The sequence below is a fragment of the Mytilus californianus genome, unplaced genomic scaffold, assembly GCF_021869535.1.
Source record: "Mytilus californianus isolate M0D057914Y unplaced genomic scaffold, xbMytCali1.0.p SCAF_14, whole genome shotgun sequence".
Taxonomy (NCBI): domain Eukaryota; kingdom Metazoa; phylum Mollusca; class Bivalvia; order Mytilida; family Mytilidae; genus Mytilus; species Mytilus californianus.
Window position 1 is genome coordinate 27,022,215 of NW_026262626.1, and position 17,412 is coordinate 27,039,626.

Consider the following 17,412-nt stretch of genomic DNA (forward strand, 5'->3'; position numbering starts at 1 on the left):
AAAAATGAATCGTTTTTAGTAATTCAAAAACGAAGACAGCCATTGATTCGAATCACGTTTCAATATACAAACTAACATTAAAGTCGAGTTATCTATCATGTCATTCTGACGACTCCGTCTTATAAATATCAGAGACTAAGACCAGTCTCCTTAAGATGGTACCAAACACCTTGACTTAAATTAATTTGGCTCGTTTAATTTTCATAAAATTTTGACCCTTTTTGACAAAAATATAAAAATTTCAAAATATTGAACCACAAACTTTATCGTAAAAACTTCATTGGGTATATAGCAGTTTGACAAACACTGATTTTGATCATTGAGATACTTACTATTTCATAAACAATAGAACGTGATTAAAACGTTCAGTTGATTTTTACAGAGTTATCTGCAGGTGTAGTGTTATGTACCACCTTAATATCAAACAATAAAGTTTATTTTAATTGAAATTTCGTATCAAAATAATTAATATCAAGGAAATACCAGAGATAATCTTGCAACGAAGTTGAATTATGCAAAATCTTTGTTGTCTTCCGTATATATGTTTGATTTGTGTATGTAATAAATGCAATTTGAAATTGTTTTCATATTTCACAATTACGCAAACGCTTATGTACTGTACTAGAAGTCCCCGGTAATATGTGTCCCAGGATTGGGAGGAGGGTATCATAGGCCCAGTAATAAATGTTTGATCTCTCAATGATAAATTAAGTACATTTTAATTGAAGCTCAGTTAATTTATTTAGAAAACTTTACAAAATTCAAATAATAACTCTTTCAGAATATACAAAGAAATAGAGGTATGAGAAATACGCCAATGAGACAGCAACCTATCGACATAATTCAAATTTAAACAAAAACAATGTAGTGTATTTTTGCGTTCTTGTCGAAGATATAGATTAGAAATTGACATTTAACTCAACAAAATCACTATACGGTATGCTTTGGTTTAGATTAAACTTATAATTCAGACCAATTTTGTTTTCTTTTCTTGATATAACTTTAACTTTTGTCGTACAGAAGTAGCTATATAGACATAAATTATGATTTATCATTTTGCACATATCTCAAGAATCTGAATTAAACGGTTTGTGTCAGTTAATTTAGTAAACACAAAATTATAACTTGGACATAATATATTGAGTACACTATATTCCCAGATTATAATAAATGTATGAAAATAAGAAGATGTGGTGGTATGATTGCCAAAGACAACTCTCAGATCTACCAGAGACCAAATGACGTAAAAGGTTAGCAACTATAGGCCACCGTACGGCCTTCAACAATAAGCAAAACGTCATACCGCATAGCAAGATATAAAAGGCCCCGAAATGACAAATGTTAAACAACTAAACGAGAAAACTAACGGCTTAATTTATGTGCAAACCAATAATCGAAAACAAATATAATATACAGCAACAAACGACAACCACTGATTTACAGGCTCTAGACTTTGGACAGGCACATACACATTGCGGCGGGGTAAAACATGTTTGTGGGCGCGCCAACCCTCTCCCTAAACTGGGACAATGGTGTAACAGTACAACATAGGAACAAACTATAAAAAATCAATTGAAAAGGGCTAAACTCATCAGATCGATACAAAGCAGAAAACCAAGTAACGAAAACACAGACCGGACGTGGTAGGGTAGATATACTTCCCCACAACAAAAAAGACACTAATCACAGATCTGAGAGTACTCGCAGTTACTGACAGCTAATTCAACGCCAATAACAACTAATAAGAAAATCATGTATCTAAAACTAAAATATCAATCATGCCCATCTAACTAACAATGGATTGAGTGTACAGTCAGAGAAAAAAACACGACCTTGTGCAATGCCAAAATATAGGTATAAACATATTGTAGGACCGTGAACATTAGAATGTACATATATATTTAACACTTATATTTATTGGGTTTGAATCTTTAGACAAAAATCCATATTTATACTGATAAAAACAATATTCAAAGATCTAATAACATTATATATATGATATGATAAACATATGTATAAGTTAGGATGTGCTAACCCGCTTGTAATAAGTTTTCTACAAGCACAGCCAAACTTCCATACTAAAATTTTGTATCTATGAAAGAATTAAGTTAAGGTTTTAAAAGTAATTTGTGGCAACGAGATCCTTGACTTCATTATTTACAAGTAATACATGATAGATTACGTTCATTGAAATCCAAAACGTTACTACAGACCCGGGTGTAGCGCAGAAGTTGGGATATATAATCACTTTAAGAAGGTGATAAAAGAACATCACCGTCCAAAAAAGGAAAATTAACAATATGGAACGAAAAATCGTTCCTTTTGTCGTATTTTTTTGTGTAGAGTTTCCCGGCGTGTTAAACTGAAATATCTAATGTATTGCTGTTTATATTTTATTTATTCAAGGTTTGGGTAGATTTCGGCAGTATATTTAGAGAATTCTTGATTATTTACAGAAAAATATCATCAATATAACGGTAAGTGATGTTGAATTTATCAATTAAATGGAATTTAGACGGTTCTTAATGTACAGAGATTGACCATCAACTGTGATTCATGTCAGTAAGGAACAAGTCTGCTATTAAAGGCACCGGGGTGCAGTCAGGTGCCCATAGGAAAACGCAAATAAAAGTAGATTAAAAGAAATATAAATATGAGACGATGATGTACATATAGTCAAAAAGGCAGTATTTGTTAACAGTCAGATCAAACTTTTTTTCAGAAAAAAAAATTCGCCTATACAGAAAAAAATCCAAGAATTCCTTGAAAAACAGTTAAGAATAATAATCATTATAATAATAATAAAAAAAAAAATATCGGTCGATTGTCTCGTTGAAGAGAACAAGTCAATTATTATGAGGTCTTTTATATGATTTAACTAGTATTAAAATTGCTGTATTTGATGAAGAAAAAAATGTACAAATTCAAAGAGATAAAACGAATTGCATATCACGTTGTACTATATATTTACGGTTTAATAACTGTATAGACAGATCTTTTAGGGTGACCTTATTTTCTGCAGTCAGGCCAGGCCTTGTTGGTGATAAGCATGCCTGTCATTAATTGTTCGATATTTTGTTTTACCAGCAGCCTTTCATATCACATAATTATTTATGTCCAATGTTAATATATTGGTGATCAACTGTTTCCCTGTATATATCTAACATACCAGGAAACAGAATATAAAAAAGCAAACAACTAACAAACAAACAGATTTCAATACATTAATCACGTGGTTAATAATGGTGAAATTCCTACGTATCTTCTTTCGTCATATAGTTAACCTGAAATGATCCACTTTTATTTCTTTTAAAATACCTGACGTACCTAGATAACTTACTGGATGTCGGGCATACTTAAGGTACAGGTCATGAGATTACATACAGATATTTATACTATATAAGCCTAAAATTTGACATTATCAAGCCGACAAGAACAAAAATGTTTCAATATAAATTATTTTTGTTACTATTTATTTTCCCGTTTCCAAGCCAAGGGGTTTCAACACAGAAAACGACACATTTGAAGACAAAAACAACAGCAGAGGTAAGTGAATATGTATGTGTACCATCGAGTGTTCGAAAAAGTTTATAGTATTCTTCAGAGTTTGGAGACCATTTGTTTCACTAAACATCTAATATAGATTATTCATGACATGCGACTTTATACAGTATTTCAGTTTCATTAAGCACCGACCATTCATCTTTTGTTTGTGTGAGAGAGGTAGCATGTTATTTTTGCATAAATTGCTTTATTCTAAATTTCATTAAGAAACTAGTTTGTTTCAGACGAAAAGTGAAAAAAATAGTTTGTATTCAATAGATATTAGTAACAAATAAATGCAACGTTGATTTGAACTAAATCCTTGTTCATCCATGTTATTGAAAAGAAATAGATTTTTTATTAAAGTTACAAAAACTGTTTGTAATGAGTAAAAAACATGCCCCTCCCTCTACCCCAAAATAATGATGAATGGTCATCGCTATGGTTAATATAGATTTTATTAGAACTATGATTACAGATTAAATTAAATTGATATACATTTGATATCAAAATATTTAATGACAAAGAAAGATTTGTTTGTGTCGTTGGGTTGTTGTCTTATTGACGTTTACCCCATTTTTTTTTTATTTACGCAAAAATGAAATTAAGACTATAAATTTTATGCGTCCGAAGCACAAGGGAAAAAACCTGAAAGCAAGGAACAACGCTTAGTATGCAGTTCATCGTCACCAAGCGTCAGTGTGGCATTCATGCAAAACAGTTCAAAAGCTCACAACGGACTGCAAATTCAAGACAATTTTTATATATCCGACTGGGAGCGCTCTGTCATTAATTAAAATGTTACTCAAAGGATTTTTTTTAGATAAATTATAAGCAACATTATAAATATGCAAGTTTCACTTAAAACATATTTAACTTATTAACTCTTTATTTTCATTAACATCAGCAACCAGATATTAGATGTAACATTAGAAAACCGGAGTGCCCTAATGGTTTTTGCTGTGCAAGAGATGAGTTTTTGCCGGAGTATACTATGTGTAAACATACTGGTAAAATAGAGTCTTCTTGTTCAACAGTAATTAATGAAGCCAAATGTCCGTGTGAAACTGGATTAGTTTGTGTTCCGAACGTTAACAGTGCAGATTTCGTATCGATTTACGGCAAATGCCAGAATAATATTACGACAACTCATTCAACTGTTGCAACTGTTGCAACAACAGTAAAAAGATCCACCACAATACTGACAACAACAACTAAAAAACAACACAAGGAACATAATCATCCCCCAATTATTCAGTTTCAAAGTTTAACCGTAAAAGTTTCTAAATTTTCTAACGTTGGACAACCATTTTCAAGATTTACTGTAAAGGATGATGACCAGGGTAAAAATGGAATAGTGCAATGTTCAGTGATACAACCGGGATTTTTTCGAATAGAAAAGGTTGATAGTCACTTATTTCAAGTTGTTGTAGCAACTTCATTAGAAAGTTTAACTCCACAACGTTTATCTACACTTATCATGTGCCAAGACAACGGAACTCCTCCATTGAATGGATTAATACAAGTTGCTGTAAACATTGTTTTTGAAAATTTAGCAATAGATACTACTAAATTACTTCCATCAACTTCCGTAACTATGAAAACATTAAACTCAAAATTAGGATCGATTTCGAGTAAAACTGAAACATCACAAACTGTGAACAACACACCAAGTACTGAGAATTCAAAAACATCATCTTCGCAAACTTCGGAAACCTCTACTGAGAGACCGATCCATTCTGATACATTTAATTAAAACACATGCGCAGTGAAAGACTTGTTCCCAAGTGACTTTGTGATCAGTGAAATTTACAAAACATACAATTTTGTGCAGTGATATATTCAGAAGTGACAACTATTGAACTACTTAAAGTGTTTTAACATTATTTATCACCCATCTTTGTTCTGAACAAATTACAAATGAACTTTAATAAAAGGCGTTCACATATTCTAAATGTTGACCTTTTTTAAAGTCGTCCTAGAACAAATGTACTAAACTATTTGATAAATTTACTCATGTCCTGAAAAAAAAACATTTCATGAAATTCATATTGTTATTTTATTTCTTAAAGTAAATGAACACAAGAGTCTGAGACATCAAACACCCATATGTTTTTGTACCTCGCCAGTCTTTTTTTTAAATCTTAATATTTTTGTTATGTTGATGTTGATGGTAGATAGGCCTTGTTAACATTATTCACGTCTTTTGTTCCATTCTACTTGGGTCGATTAAGAGCTTGACATATTGAATGTATAGACACTTAATCATTGGTTTTAAGACTGTATGTTGAACTTGTTGTGTCTTCGAGTTATTTGTCACATATTGAATCTGAGGTCGACAGTCTCCATATAATTCGCCGTTTCAGAATCTAATGCATTCTGGGTAATATTTTCAAAAGTGTACACCAAAACGTCGTGATTGGTTAAAAACGTCATAAACAATGGAAATTCAACTAATGACGTGACATTATTTTCATTTTGGGTACGAACAATGAAATTACCCATAGTCCGTTAGATTCTGAAACGGCCAATTGATGTACCGACCATAAGTCAAGTTCCAAATGTTTCGAATACAGCCGAGATGTTCATGAGTTATCAATAGCGACTACTGATAGTCTGCCATCAACATATAGTTCCTAAAATTGATAAAAAAAAAACAGTATGTATGAAATCAATGGCCAGTTCCTGGCTGGACAGACAAATAATATGGAAATGCAAAGTACATTGCTGCTGATAATAATGATAATTGTACAATCAACTAGGAAGATCTGCTGTATTGTTGTATCACGTTCAAATCTCTCAAATCAGTTTTCAGCATATTTCGAATTCCTCTTGATCTTTCAATACATAAAGAAACAGATTGATATGGTTGTATGCAAAATGTTACCATTAATTGCGATGTTCACGATTAAAGTCCTTATCAGCCTTCTCCTAATACATCCAAGTACTACATATAACTACTGGTATATTTCAATCTGAAATATGCAACCAAATATAAAGTTACCTCTATTACATGTACTGTGATAGAAGATCCTTTATGTTACAGATTGACGCATATCTTTTATACTGTTGAGTATACATGTATAATTAGATAGGGAAAGGGGAGTACATGTATATTATGTTTTTACAATTTCGGTTTCTTGAATTTCAAAAATCAATTATAAGCAATAAAAAATCTTTAAAAAAAAGAAGAATGCATTCATGAAAACAAAACGCAGAAGATTTTACCTAATAAGCAACACTTTCGACCAAAATATGGCTCAAGATGCATAAAAGAAGTCAAATTTGAAATTTAACGAAAAACTCAATGTGCAATATTCATTCTCATCATTTTACATTGTATTTTGTCTTACAGAGTAAATTTTCAATTACCATTTCCGTCAGATAAAATACAGTGTAAATTAATAAACTGTTGATTCATTATTATTCATGGCTACCATTTTTTTTATATATTTCGTGGGTACCGATGAACCCCGAATTTAAATGTTCAACGAATAACAAATTGTCTATAGGCTTGCATGCAGACTTTTGCAAAACAACGAAATCAAATATCCACGAAAATTGGTACCAACGAAAATAAATGAATTCACAGAAGAAAGGACGTTCAGAAAATGGGACAACAGAGAACGGTACCTGATTCTATATAACTTATAAACTGTGTAAGCTGAAATAATGTGTTTATTGACATCTTCAGTCAAACTGACTTTATTGTAGATCACCTGTTGCTAATTACTTTTTAGGTGTACAGTTAACGTTTCTATTAGTCGATTACTGTTTTAAGATAATAGGTAAAACACTAAAATTGATACCCCATGGGTTGATTGGCGTATAGAAATATGGTCACTCTTTATATTTCTCCTGTACGACAGAAAAATCCTTGCAAGAGTAAGGCGTCTAATTAGCTGTCTGGGAAGGAAAAATACGCGGTTACGTCCGTTCGGAATTAAGACGTTAAATCAAATGGCTCGTGTAAAGGGATGGCCGCTTCCAATGTGAGTCATAATTTCCCTTCATCCCTGTAGGCTTTTACATATTTCATTGATTGTAAATTTGTTTTTGTCAAAAGTATATATGAAATATTTGTCACTGAACGTTAAGCAAACAACAATTAATCGTCAATCAATCACTTAAATTGATCAAATTTTCATATGACAGTAATTACTCTAACAATTAAGGAGTAAATATACCATTTGTATATCTTTCTCTGCTGACTATTTTTGTTGTTTACAGTTTCTATTTATTAGGTTAAGAAAAACGCAAAAAATGTTAAAAGTCGATATTTAGGAACAATAACTCCTACGTATTGAACTGGGCAGTATCTCGGATTTTTTTTTTGCGTTTAGAACTCGTTGAACTTCATCAGAATATATATATGTCAGCAGGGTTTAAGAACATTTGTTGTTCGACCTGTTAGTCAAATGCGTTTTGTTAAAATATACTTTTTCACTTTTTTGGTCTTTTGGAAAATGTTGTTTGTGCTGTATTTAGACCCCTCTAACAAGAAATTTGTTTTACATGTACACGTATAAAAATTGCGGTTTTATCCAACGCAATCATAGGTTTGAACGTTGTTTTCAATTTAGACTTGTTTATATTTTTTCGTTTGGGCTTGTATTATGTTTGCCTTCGGGTTTATATGATCCGTTCATCCTATTTTTACTCCTCAAAATTCAAGAGTATCCTAAATTGAGGTAAATTGTATGGCTTTCCAAATACCGTTTCGATTCCTAACATCACTGAAGAGACATTAATTGTCGAAATCCGGATATGGTGTACAAAAACCTTTGCACCTTTTGTTTGCGGTATATCATCTTTTCCGCAAGTTTATTGTTTTCTGTTTAGTATTAAATTTATAATTAAGATCCATTTATTATATCGGTGATCCGTTTATTTGGCAATCGCCAATGGCAGTCAGCAGGGTTTAAGAACATTTGTTGTTCGACCTGTTAGTCAAATGCGTTTTGTTAAAATATACTTTCTCACTTTTTTGGTGTTTTGGAAAATGTTGTTTGTGCTGTATTTAGACCCCTCTAACCTCTAACAAGAAATTTATTTTGCATGCACACGTATAAAAATTGCGGTTTTTATCCAACGCAATCAAAGAACGTTGTTTTCAATTTAGACTTGTTTATATATATATAAATGATATATGCAGCAATTTGTACGTTAATAGATACAATCAATTAAAAATATGTCAAATAGATCACTGACTTTTCTGTCAATGATCTATATTTAACATATCTTTAATTGATTGCATCCATTGACGTACAATCTTTTTTTAACAGACATGCACACATTAGTTTCATAAATTTACTATCTATAGGTATAAATCAATCATACTAATGTGTGCATGTCTGTTAAAAAACATTGTACGCCAATGGATACAATCAAAAAGATATGTTAAATAGATCATTGACTTTTCTGTCTGTTTTCTTTTTAATTATGATGACCGCCGTCAAAATTATATGATATATTTGGTGCGATCGATGCACTTCATGGAGGACGTTCAATCCCAAATTTATGAAAGCCAATTGTATTTTTTTTTTTCGTAGAGACTTGGGGTTTGTCCCTGTTCTATAGTTATTCTACAATGTATGTATATATTCTAAAAGAAACTGGTTATAGAAGTTGTATAACGGGTTCTTGTTTTGGGGTAAAAATAGAGTTGGAAATATATGCACGTGAAATGCTTTAGCGGTTTAGAAGGTGGGGTTCCGGTATATTATATAAAGACATTGTCTGGGTGTCATTTCATCGAACGGTGCTCACAGTAACAGTCAGTCAGTCAGTTCGCCATTTATTTCCACATATTAAGATTTGGTTATAATATTTAGTTTGATTTCAGTTCATTTAAATGTATTTGACATTTTGTTTGTTGTATGAAAAATTTGAATATTGTTGTTTTATAATCTTTTTGTATTGTGACATTAACATAGCATTGCGTTCAATTTTTTTTTTTTTGCTTATCTAATAGACTATGTACCATTATTTCAACATCTTGATGCATTTATTAAACTAAAACACATTCTAAACCCCCCTCTCCCCACCCAACCCCCTGAACTTGTTTGTCATATTGGAGTCTAAGTCTCATTAAGCAGTCTTTAGAACTGAAGGGGTCAGACCCATGTCAGACAAGTTTATGATTGTGTTTTTACATAAATTTGTAAATTGAACTCTTCCTTAAAATATTTTCTATTGCATTGTATTGTATTTAAATGTATCATTTTTTGTATGTATTGCTTGACCCTTATGGGTGTAATTTTGCAATAAAGATTTATTTTTTTATTATTAATAAGATGGATTATAATGTTATTAAACATTGTTTGCTAAAACAAAGAAAAGAAGTTACTGCGAGCAAATCTATACCTAGAGTTTTGTTTTATTTATCATACCAAGGATTTTAGCTAAGAATTGTTTTAAATTCGGACGAGCATGGCGAGGGAGAATTTAATGATTTATAAATTCTTTAATAATTAAGGAGCTGTATCACCAAAGGGACTTTAATAAATATCGTTACAATTGTTTGTTTCTGTATTTCCTCCGATAACGAATGTTTACCAATTCATTATTACGAAAACAATCGTCATCGAATACGGCTGTCATCATAATTGAAAAGTAAACAAACAGAAAAGACAATGAGAAACGCCTTTAAATAATGTGACATGCGTACTTCTTGTTTATCAGAAAGTAATTATATATCTGACCCAGTTTAACAATAACTTAATCCACTTTCAAATGGTTTTAACCGTCACAACAAATAGAGATAAATTGACATAATGCCCATGAAAATAATCTAAACATAACCTTTGCTTCCAAACTAAAGGAGACTAAAACGACTTGTTTTAGCTGGCGAGTAGCTGTTTTTTTATAATTTTTTGGCTGGCTCTTTTTACATTTTTTTAGCAGGCGAGTAGCTGTTTTTATATTATGTATATTAAGTTATTACATATTCTATTTTTGATAATCTAGTACTCTCGAATTTTATTAAATCAAATGTATTTAGCATTTTGATGCGGGAATTTATAAAACTAATGTATGCATGTCTGTAAAAAAAACATACTCTTTCCTAGAACGTAAAATTAATTAAAATCCCTATCGTCAAAACTATGCCCGGGCACGTCCACTTGTATTTATAGTATTTGTATTTTTATCCATCTGATGAGTTAAGCCTCTTTCAACTGATTTTTATAGTTCGTTCTTATGTTGTAATGATACACCACTGTCCCAGGTTAGGGGGAGGGTTGGGATCCCGCTAACATGTTTAACCCCGCCACATTCTGTATGTATGTGCCTGTCCCAAGTCAGGAGCCTGTAATTCAGTGGTTGTCGTTTGTTTATGTGTTACATATTTGTTTTTCGTTCATTTTTTGTACATAAATTAGGCCGTTAGTTTTCTCGTTTGAATTGTTTTACATTGTCATTTCGGGGCCTTTTATAGCTGACTGTGCGGTATGGGCTTTGCTCATTGTTGAAGGCCGTACGGTGACCTATAGTTGTTAATTTCTGTGTCATTTGGTCTCTTGTGGAGAGTTGTCTCATTGGCAATCATACCACATCTTCTTTTTTATATAAGCATTTGTATATTTCATATTTTCCTGAATGCAGTTTTATACCTAATTTGTGCAAAGAAGTGGTTTCCGGATATTTTATCAAATGCTACATATGGGACTGCAACCTTTCTTCGATATGTGCTCACAATACCGCAAATGTCAAGGACATTGCTTATAAAATTTGTAGACCGAAACTAGTGCAGAAAGTTGTTTCTCGATTCTAAATCAACTAATCCAAATCGGATGGCAACCTTACTTGAACATATAATTACATATAACCTATAATCGATTTCTAGGTAACTATGTTGAAGGTCAAGGTCATAGTTACTAAACATGGACTTCACTGTGTACCGAAAAGTGGTTTCTTGATGCTTAATCAAATACTTCATATTCGATTTTATCTTTACTTTGATATATGGTCACATATATTGAAAGGAAGATCTCTTTTAACTTTGAGATCACTGTGTCTAACGGAAGGTCAAATTACTGGGGGGGGGGGGGGGGGGGGGTGCGGGGGGGGGTAGGGGGGGGGGGAGGCCTCATTACTAAAAACGGACTGCAATTTGTGCAAAAAGTGAAAATAACACTTAATAAATTCCGTGCGTCCGTTACATGTACATGCACCTTCATCAAGAACGCTCAAACTCCAAAATTAAAAAAAAATATAGATGATAAAGAGACATCTAAATTGTTTCGGGATGCCTAATGAAATACCTCATATTTCATTGCAACCTTACTTGGATATAAAATCACATGAACTAAGAGGAAAATCCTTGTTGATTTTTACTCACTTGGTAAAAAAAATAAATTCGTGTAAGACAATATAACTGTCTAAAATCATAACAAAAAAGAATCATACCTTTAATTTAAGCAAACAGAAAAAAAAACTATGCCATCAGCTTTCCCTCTTAATAAAGCGAAGTAGGATATGTAAGCTAGACCAATGCAGGTCCTTTGAATGTTATTGATACTTAAATATTTTAGTTAATTGACTTTTAGATACCTAACACGAAGTGAAAAATATTCGCGCATATTCATGATGATAACAAGTTAGTTAATTGGTGAGGACCGCAAGGTAACCTAGTTGTAAACATATTCGTCCTTTGGTCTGTTGTGGATAATTAGCAATCATACTACATCTCCGTATTTTTAGTAAAAATGTGTGTATGTCTGTTAAAAGGAACATAGTTCTACGTACAACGTACTTTTAACCTATGGTCTCTGGTGGATAGTAATCTCAGCGACAATCATACGACGTCTTATTATTTTAATAGAAATGTGTGATATGTTAAAAGAACCGTAGTCCTACCTAAAACGTACTAATATATTGATCAATATCATTATCATTAAAATTAGGCATAGGCAACTAGTATATTCTAGGGTGGCAGGATGAGGCCATGTCAGAAATATTTTCTAGCTCGTTCCCACATCATAGTATGTTATTCCAAGAAAATAACATCATGTACCTACACGTTGAGTATCATATTCCCATATGATTGGTTTCTTGTTCCCACACGATAAAAAAAGTATCTTGTATCCACAAGGTGTTTTTGTTTCCATAAGATAATATCCTGTACCCACAAGTCTTATTCTCACAAAATAGTTTTCTTGTTCCCGCAACTTAGTATATTGTTCTACATTTAGTATTGTCACTAAAATATGTTTTGTAATTGATTAATTGTCGCTTGCCTAACGTCAAATAACAAATTAATATTCGTTGATATTCAAAATGAGAAGTAGTTAACTAAATAAAATACATTATTATTATTGTTGATTGACCGTGACGAGAGTTAAAAGATTTTTGCTTGAAGACAATTGATACAGGGAAGAATCAACAATCAAAATGGCCATCAGCGGAATACTGCAAAGAAGTGATTGCCGCTGAGATGCTAGCACGTTATATGAGCGTAGTACTTTTGAGGTCAACTAGACATGAATGTGTACTAAACTATATAATTTATTGATTATAAAACAGACATAACCAGCAAGGATATTGTTTACTATTGCTGGTGGGAATTTATGCAGAAATACCCATTCGATACCTCAAAATCTGAACTTCGATATAATAAAAGATCAGACGGGGAAAAGTTTTGATTCAATTAAGGTTCTACATTTCATTGTTCGAGATTTTCTACGATTTTTAAAGATGAGGAACAACAATAACAAATACAATGTTGCTTATTTTATTTATTTTTCAACATTCAGTAACACGATCTGCAACTGATCAATTTACCCCAAATCCGCTCTCAGTAAGAGACTATTACCAAACTTTCGATAACAGTGATGCCCATATTATTATTAAGTGCACTTTTCGGACGAGACATCAAATGTGTACATTCGTGATCAACAAACACCAAGGCCATCTTTTCCTTAACCCCATTACGCAATTTACACAGCAGACAACTTTCCGATCTGATAAGCAACGTATAGTACGTATACTTGTTGTGTACATGTAAGACATGTTTTTGGTTCAATATTTAATTGGATTTAGTTTGGTGATAGCTAAATCACAAGATCAGAGGGTAAGTTGGACTGATTTTTAACTTTTGTCACATATAGTAAACAGGGACGAAACTTAATTTAGCAAATTCAATTCCCGATTTGTCATTTACCTACTGATGACAATTTCACATTAGAATTGCATGATGGGTACTTTATGCATATCAACTATGAGATGCTTACGCGGTCGAGCTTTTGGTCTTTATTTAGATCTTTTAGTTTATATATAAATTCAGTACATTATATCTCAAAATGTTTGAGACTGTTTGAGTAACAAGAAAAGAAGACATTTTTGTGTTTATTATGTAGATGATATACTTAATTACGAGCAATCACTTGACGTGCACAAAGGGATATGTATTCACACTATATCGTAAAGCAGGTGACAAGACAAAAAAAAAGGGCAGAACTACGTTAAATGTATCTAAAATACGTTATGGAAATAACCGTATTTTGTCAACATAATACATTTGACAAGTTTAAATGGTAAACACATTATACAAAACATATATGTATCTAAAGCATACAACAGTTCTTTTTAGATGTTGTCAAAAATAACAAGATAAGTGTATAGATCATATTCTATTTAAAAATCATATCAGCATAGTCCTATTGGCTTATTTGCTGCTTCACGATTGAGGGTCACGTGAATATGAATTATGAAAAAACATATGTCATTGGTCAAATATTTTTATATTTAAAGTCCGCATCAGCCAGTCACAGTATTTTGAAAAAGAAACAAATCACAAAAACTGCAATAGCACCATTATAAGAATAGTTAAACCGCTGTAAGATTTTCTAATTTGACTTTGGCAGTTTACGTCAAGAAGTCAAACATTAAATAAAACAGAGTGCTAACCTATGGAAATGCAATATATATACATGTATAATATATAATATTATAATTACATTAGATGTATATTTCATTATAATACGTTATTTTGATTGGCTAACAGCAATCTCACGTCATTCTTCATTTCAAAATGAATTGCATGTATTGAAACATACATGATGACACACGTTTCCACAATTAAGTGCACAGGTAAATAAAAGAAAAAACTTGGTAGGAATCATGTTTTCATGATCATAGCGAAAAATGTAATATAAGTATTGAATACTTCTTTTAGTAATTTCATAGGGTTGTAAAAGCGTTGACCGTGCGTACATTTTTATTCCGCGCTTCATACAAAATGTACTTCGGTCAACGCTTTTACACCCCAATGAATTTACAAAAAGAAGCACTCAATTCTTAAATACAATTATGTAGAGGTCGATACGAGTTTAAGTAGACCAACAATCTATATTAACCGAAGCCTTTTCTCTCGTCGTTCTGCCAAGTTAGTAAATAGGTCAAAAGTTACTTAGATTCGGAATATTGACAAACAGTTTAACTTAATTCAGCTCTGATGAGCTTTTCACCGAATATAAACCACACGCAGTAACAAATAAAATTCACATTTCCGCGATTCATATTCGATATATTGTAACAATTCAATAACTATTTTTTCTACTTAGGGTATTACTGTTTGTGACCTCAGCCATCGGGACACATCATGCCCTACCTTATACTGCTGTGCTCGTGACGACTTCATATTAGAAGATATACTATGTAAGCCTTATGGGAGACTTAATGATAGGTGCACCACCGTTCATTCAGAAGAAGATTGTCCATGTTTAAAAGGTCTCTACTGTAAGACAGACCTTACTAGTCAGTCCTTCGCGTCAGTTTACGGCCATTGTCACAATGATACCATTGATAGAGCACCGACAACATTAACGCCTACAACAACAGCTCGGGTGCACTCGAACAATCATCCACCTCAAATACATCTACGAAATCATAGTATTTATGTTTCTAGAGATACAAACGTAGGCACAAATATCACTGGATTTACAGCATCAGATAAAGACGGAGGAGACAGGGGTAATATTCATTGCACCATTTTTCAGATACCATATTTTGGTATAACAAAGTTAACACCCCATAGTTTTGAAATAATCGTCAAATCCTCAATGCGAACTTTAATACCGCAAACTTTCCATGTATTTATAGACTGTGAGGATGATGGCTTTCCACGATTGAACAATATTGCAAAACTAGATGTTCACATTCTCATAGAGTTATCTCCTCTAAATACAACTGTGCCGATATCAACTGGAGCTCCAGAAATCAATACTACTGCGGACAGTGTAGCAAATATAAAAACCGAATCAACAAGTACTAAGACATTAACTAAAACAGTTTCACCTTCTTTAACGGAAAAGACCTCACAGACGCCTCTTAGAACGAATGGGAGAAACTCATACTTATTTAAGGTTTACAAAAACAAACATTAACCAGAAAAAAGAATGGGTTACTCTATTATATTTCAAATGCAAGTTGAGAAAAAACATACATTTCATTTAATATTATGTGGATAGATTTGAAATGAAGAATATTGTAAAATATGCAATGATGAATGTATTATTCCTTATGTGTGTCATATTAAAAAAAATCAATTATTTATCTAATTCACTGACTTTTGTGAAAGCTAATACAGTAAATTTTCGTAAAGATTGGAAACACATTTTGAAAATGGCTGTAGTGTGGATGTGCAATGTCTGTTAAGCAGATAGAACCCTCAAATTTATAGTTTTCCATCAGTTGTATCAGGTGGTAAGAAAACACAGATGAAACTTTGACAATTTTGTTGCGATAAAAACTCGCGTTCTGGCTGCATTTTGATTTCAACATAATTCGAAAGGCCAAGCGTAAAATCTAGTTATGTTTATTATAAAGGGTTCTACAGTATATTTCATTTTGCCAAATTTACTACTAGTGTTTTATAACTGTGAGCTTCTGACTTTTTATATTGTAACTGGATTCCAAAACTTACGCTCGAAAATTATTTTGATCATTTTTATTTGCAATGACCAAAATTGTTGTTATTTTCTATTTTGCATACGTATTCTTTATGGCAAGGACATATCAAATTATCTGTGTTCATTAAACAGAGTTCCCCGTCCATTCTCTTTGACTGACATATTTGTCTCCTTTCTACAATAGTGTTTTGCAACCTGTTGATAATAATCTGAAAAAAAACCAAAGGTTTACTTTGCAATGAAGTTACTCTTGTAAGCACCTTTTTAACCCTTTTATGAATGGAAATTAATAGTAGAACAAATATTTAAATATAGTGTGTAAATTTATTATCATATACATCTGTACATGTACTCTATTCCTGTTTTCATTGGCGTTAATTACCCCCAAACGGTTATATCCAACGTAACTGTCTCTATGCGTGCATTTTTGAAAAAATATTGTATACTACAAGAATCAGCTAGGTCGTCGGTCAAAAAGGTAACATTACCGGCCGGGTAAAACCAAATATTATGTATAAGATGCTTCTCAACAACACGCGGCATTAAAGAGTAAGATCTAAAACTGGTCGGACCAGATTTAGAATTATGTGTACGGAAAGCGTGACATGTCTTCCTGTGCACAATTATCTTGTGAACTAGCACTTTCAAAATACGACTCAGCGTATCGGTCTAGTACAAAGCAGGGTTTATATTCATAATACATTTTACATGTTCTCATCCCTATGTATGTGAAATTCGCGAAATTAATATGACGTTCTTCAAACGCTTTGAGTACACACCCGTGGTAAAATATGAATATATTGCTTGGGCTGTTCCGTTCATACTCCCACGTCATATGCTTTTTTATGAATGAGCTACGTTGAACGATGACGTAAGAATATAAGCAGTTTACGGGAAAATGCACGACTGTGAAACTGAAAGTCATCAAAACAAGGAAACATAGACAAACGATGATAAA

General features: G+C 32.3%; 1 protein-coding gene across 2 annotated transcripts in view; it reads left to right on the forward strand.

Moving 5' to 3' along the window:
* LOC127724457 (protocadherin gamma-A4-like) overlaps nt 1-5,491 on the forward strand; it is a 76,526-nt gene extending 71,035 nt beyond the window's left edge. The window contains exons 2-4 of one of the 2 annotated variants that reach the window (XR_007992518.1): nt 2,407-2,477; nt 3,492-3,546; nt 4,451-4,515. Coding sequence is in view for 1 of the 2 variants with exons in the window: in XM_052231422.1 (XP_052087382.1) it covers nt 3,442-3,546; nt 4,451-5,299 (954 nt within the window). In the remaining variant the exon portion in view is untranslated. Of the gene's footprint in view, nt 1-2,406; nt 2,478-3,284; nt 3,547-4,450 lie in introns of those variants that run through there. The other variant, XM_052231422.1, reaches the window with a different exon arrangement.
* The last annotated feature ends 11,921 nt before the right edge of the window (nt 5,492-17,412 follow it).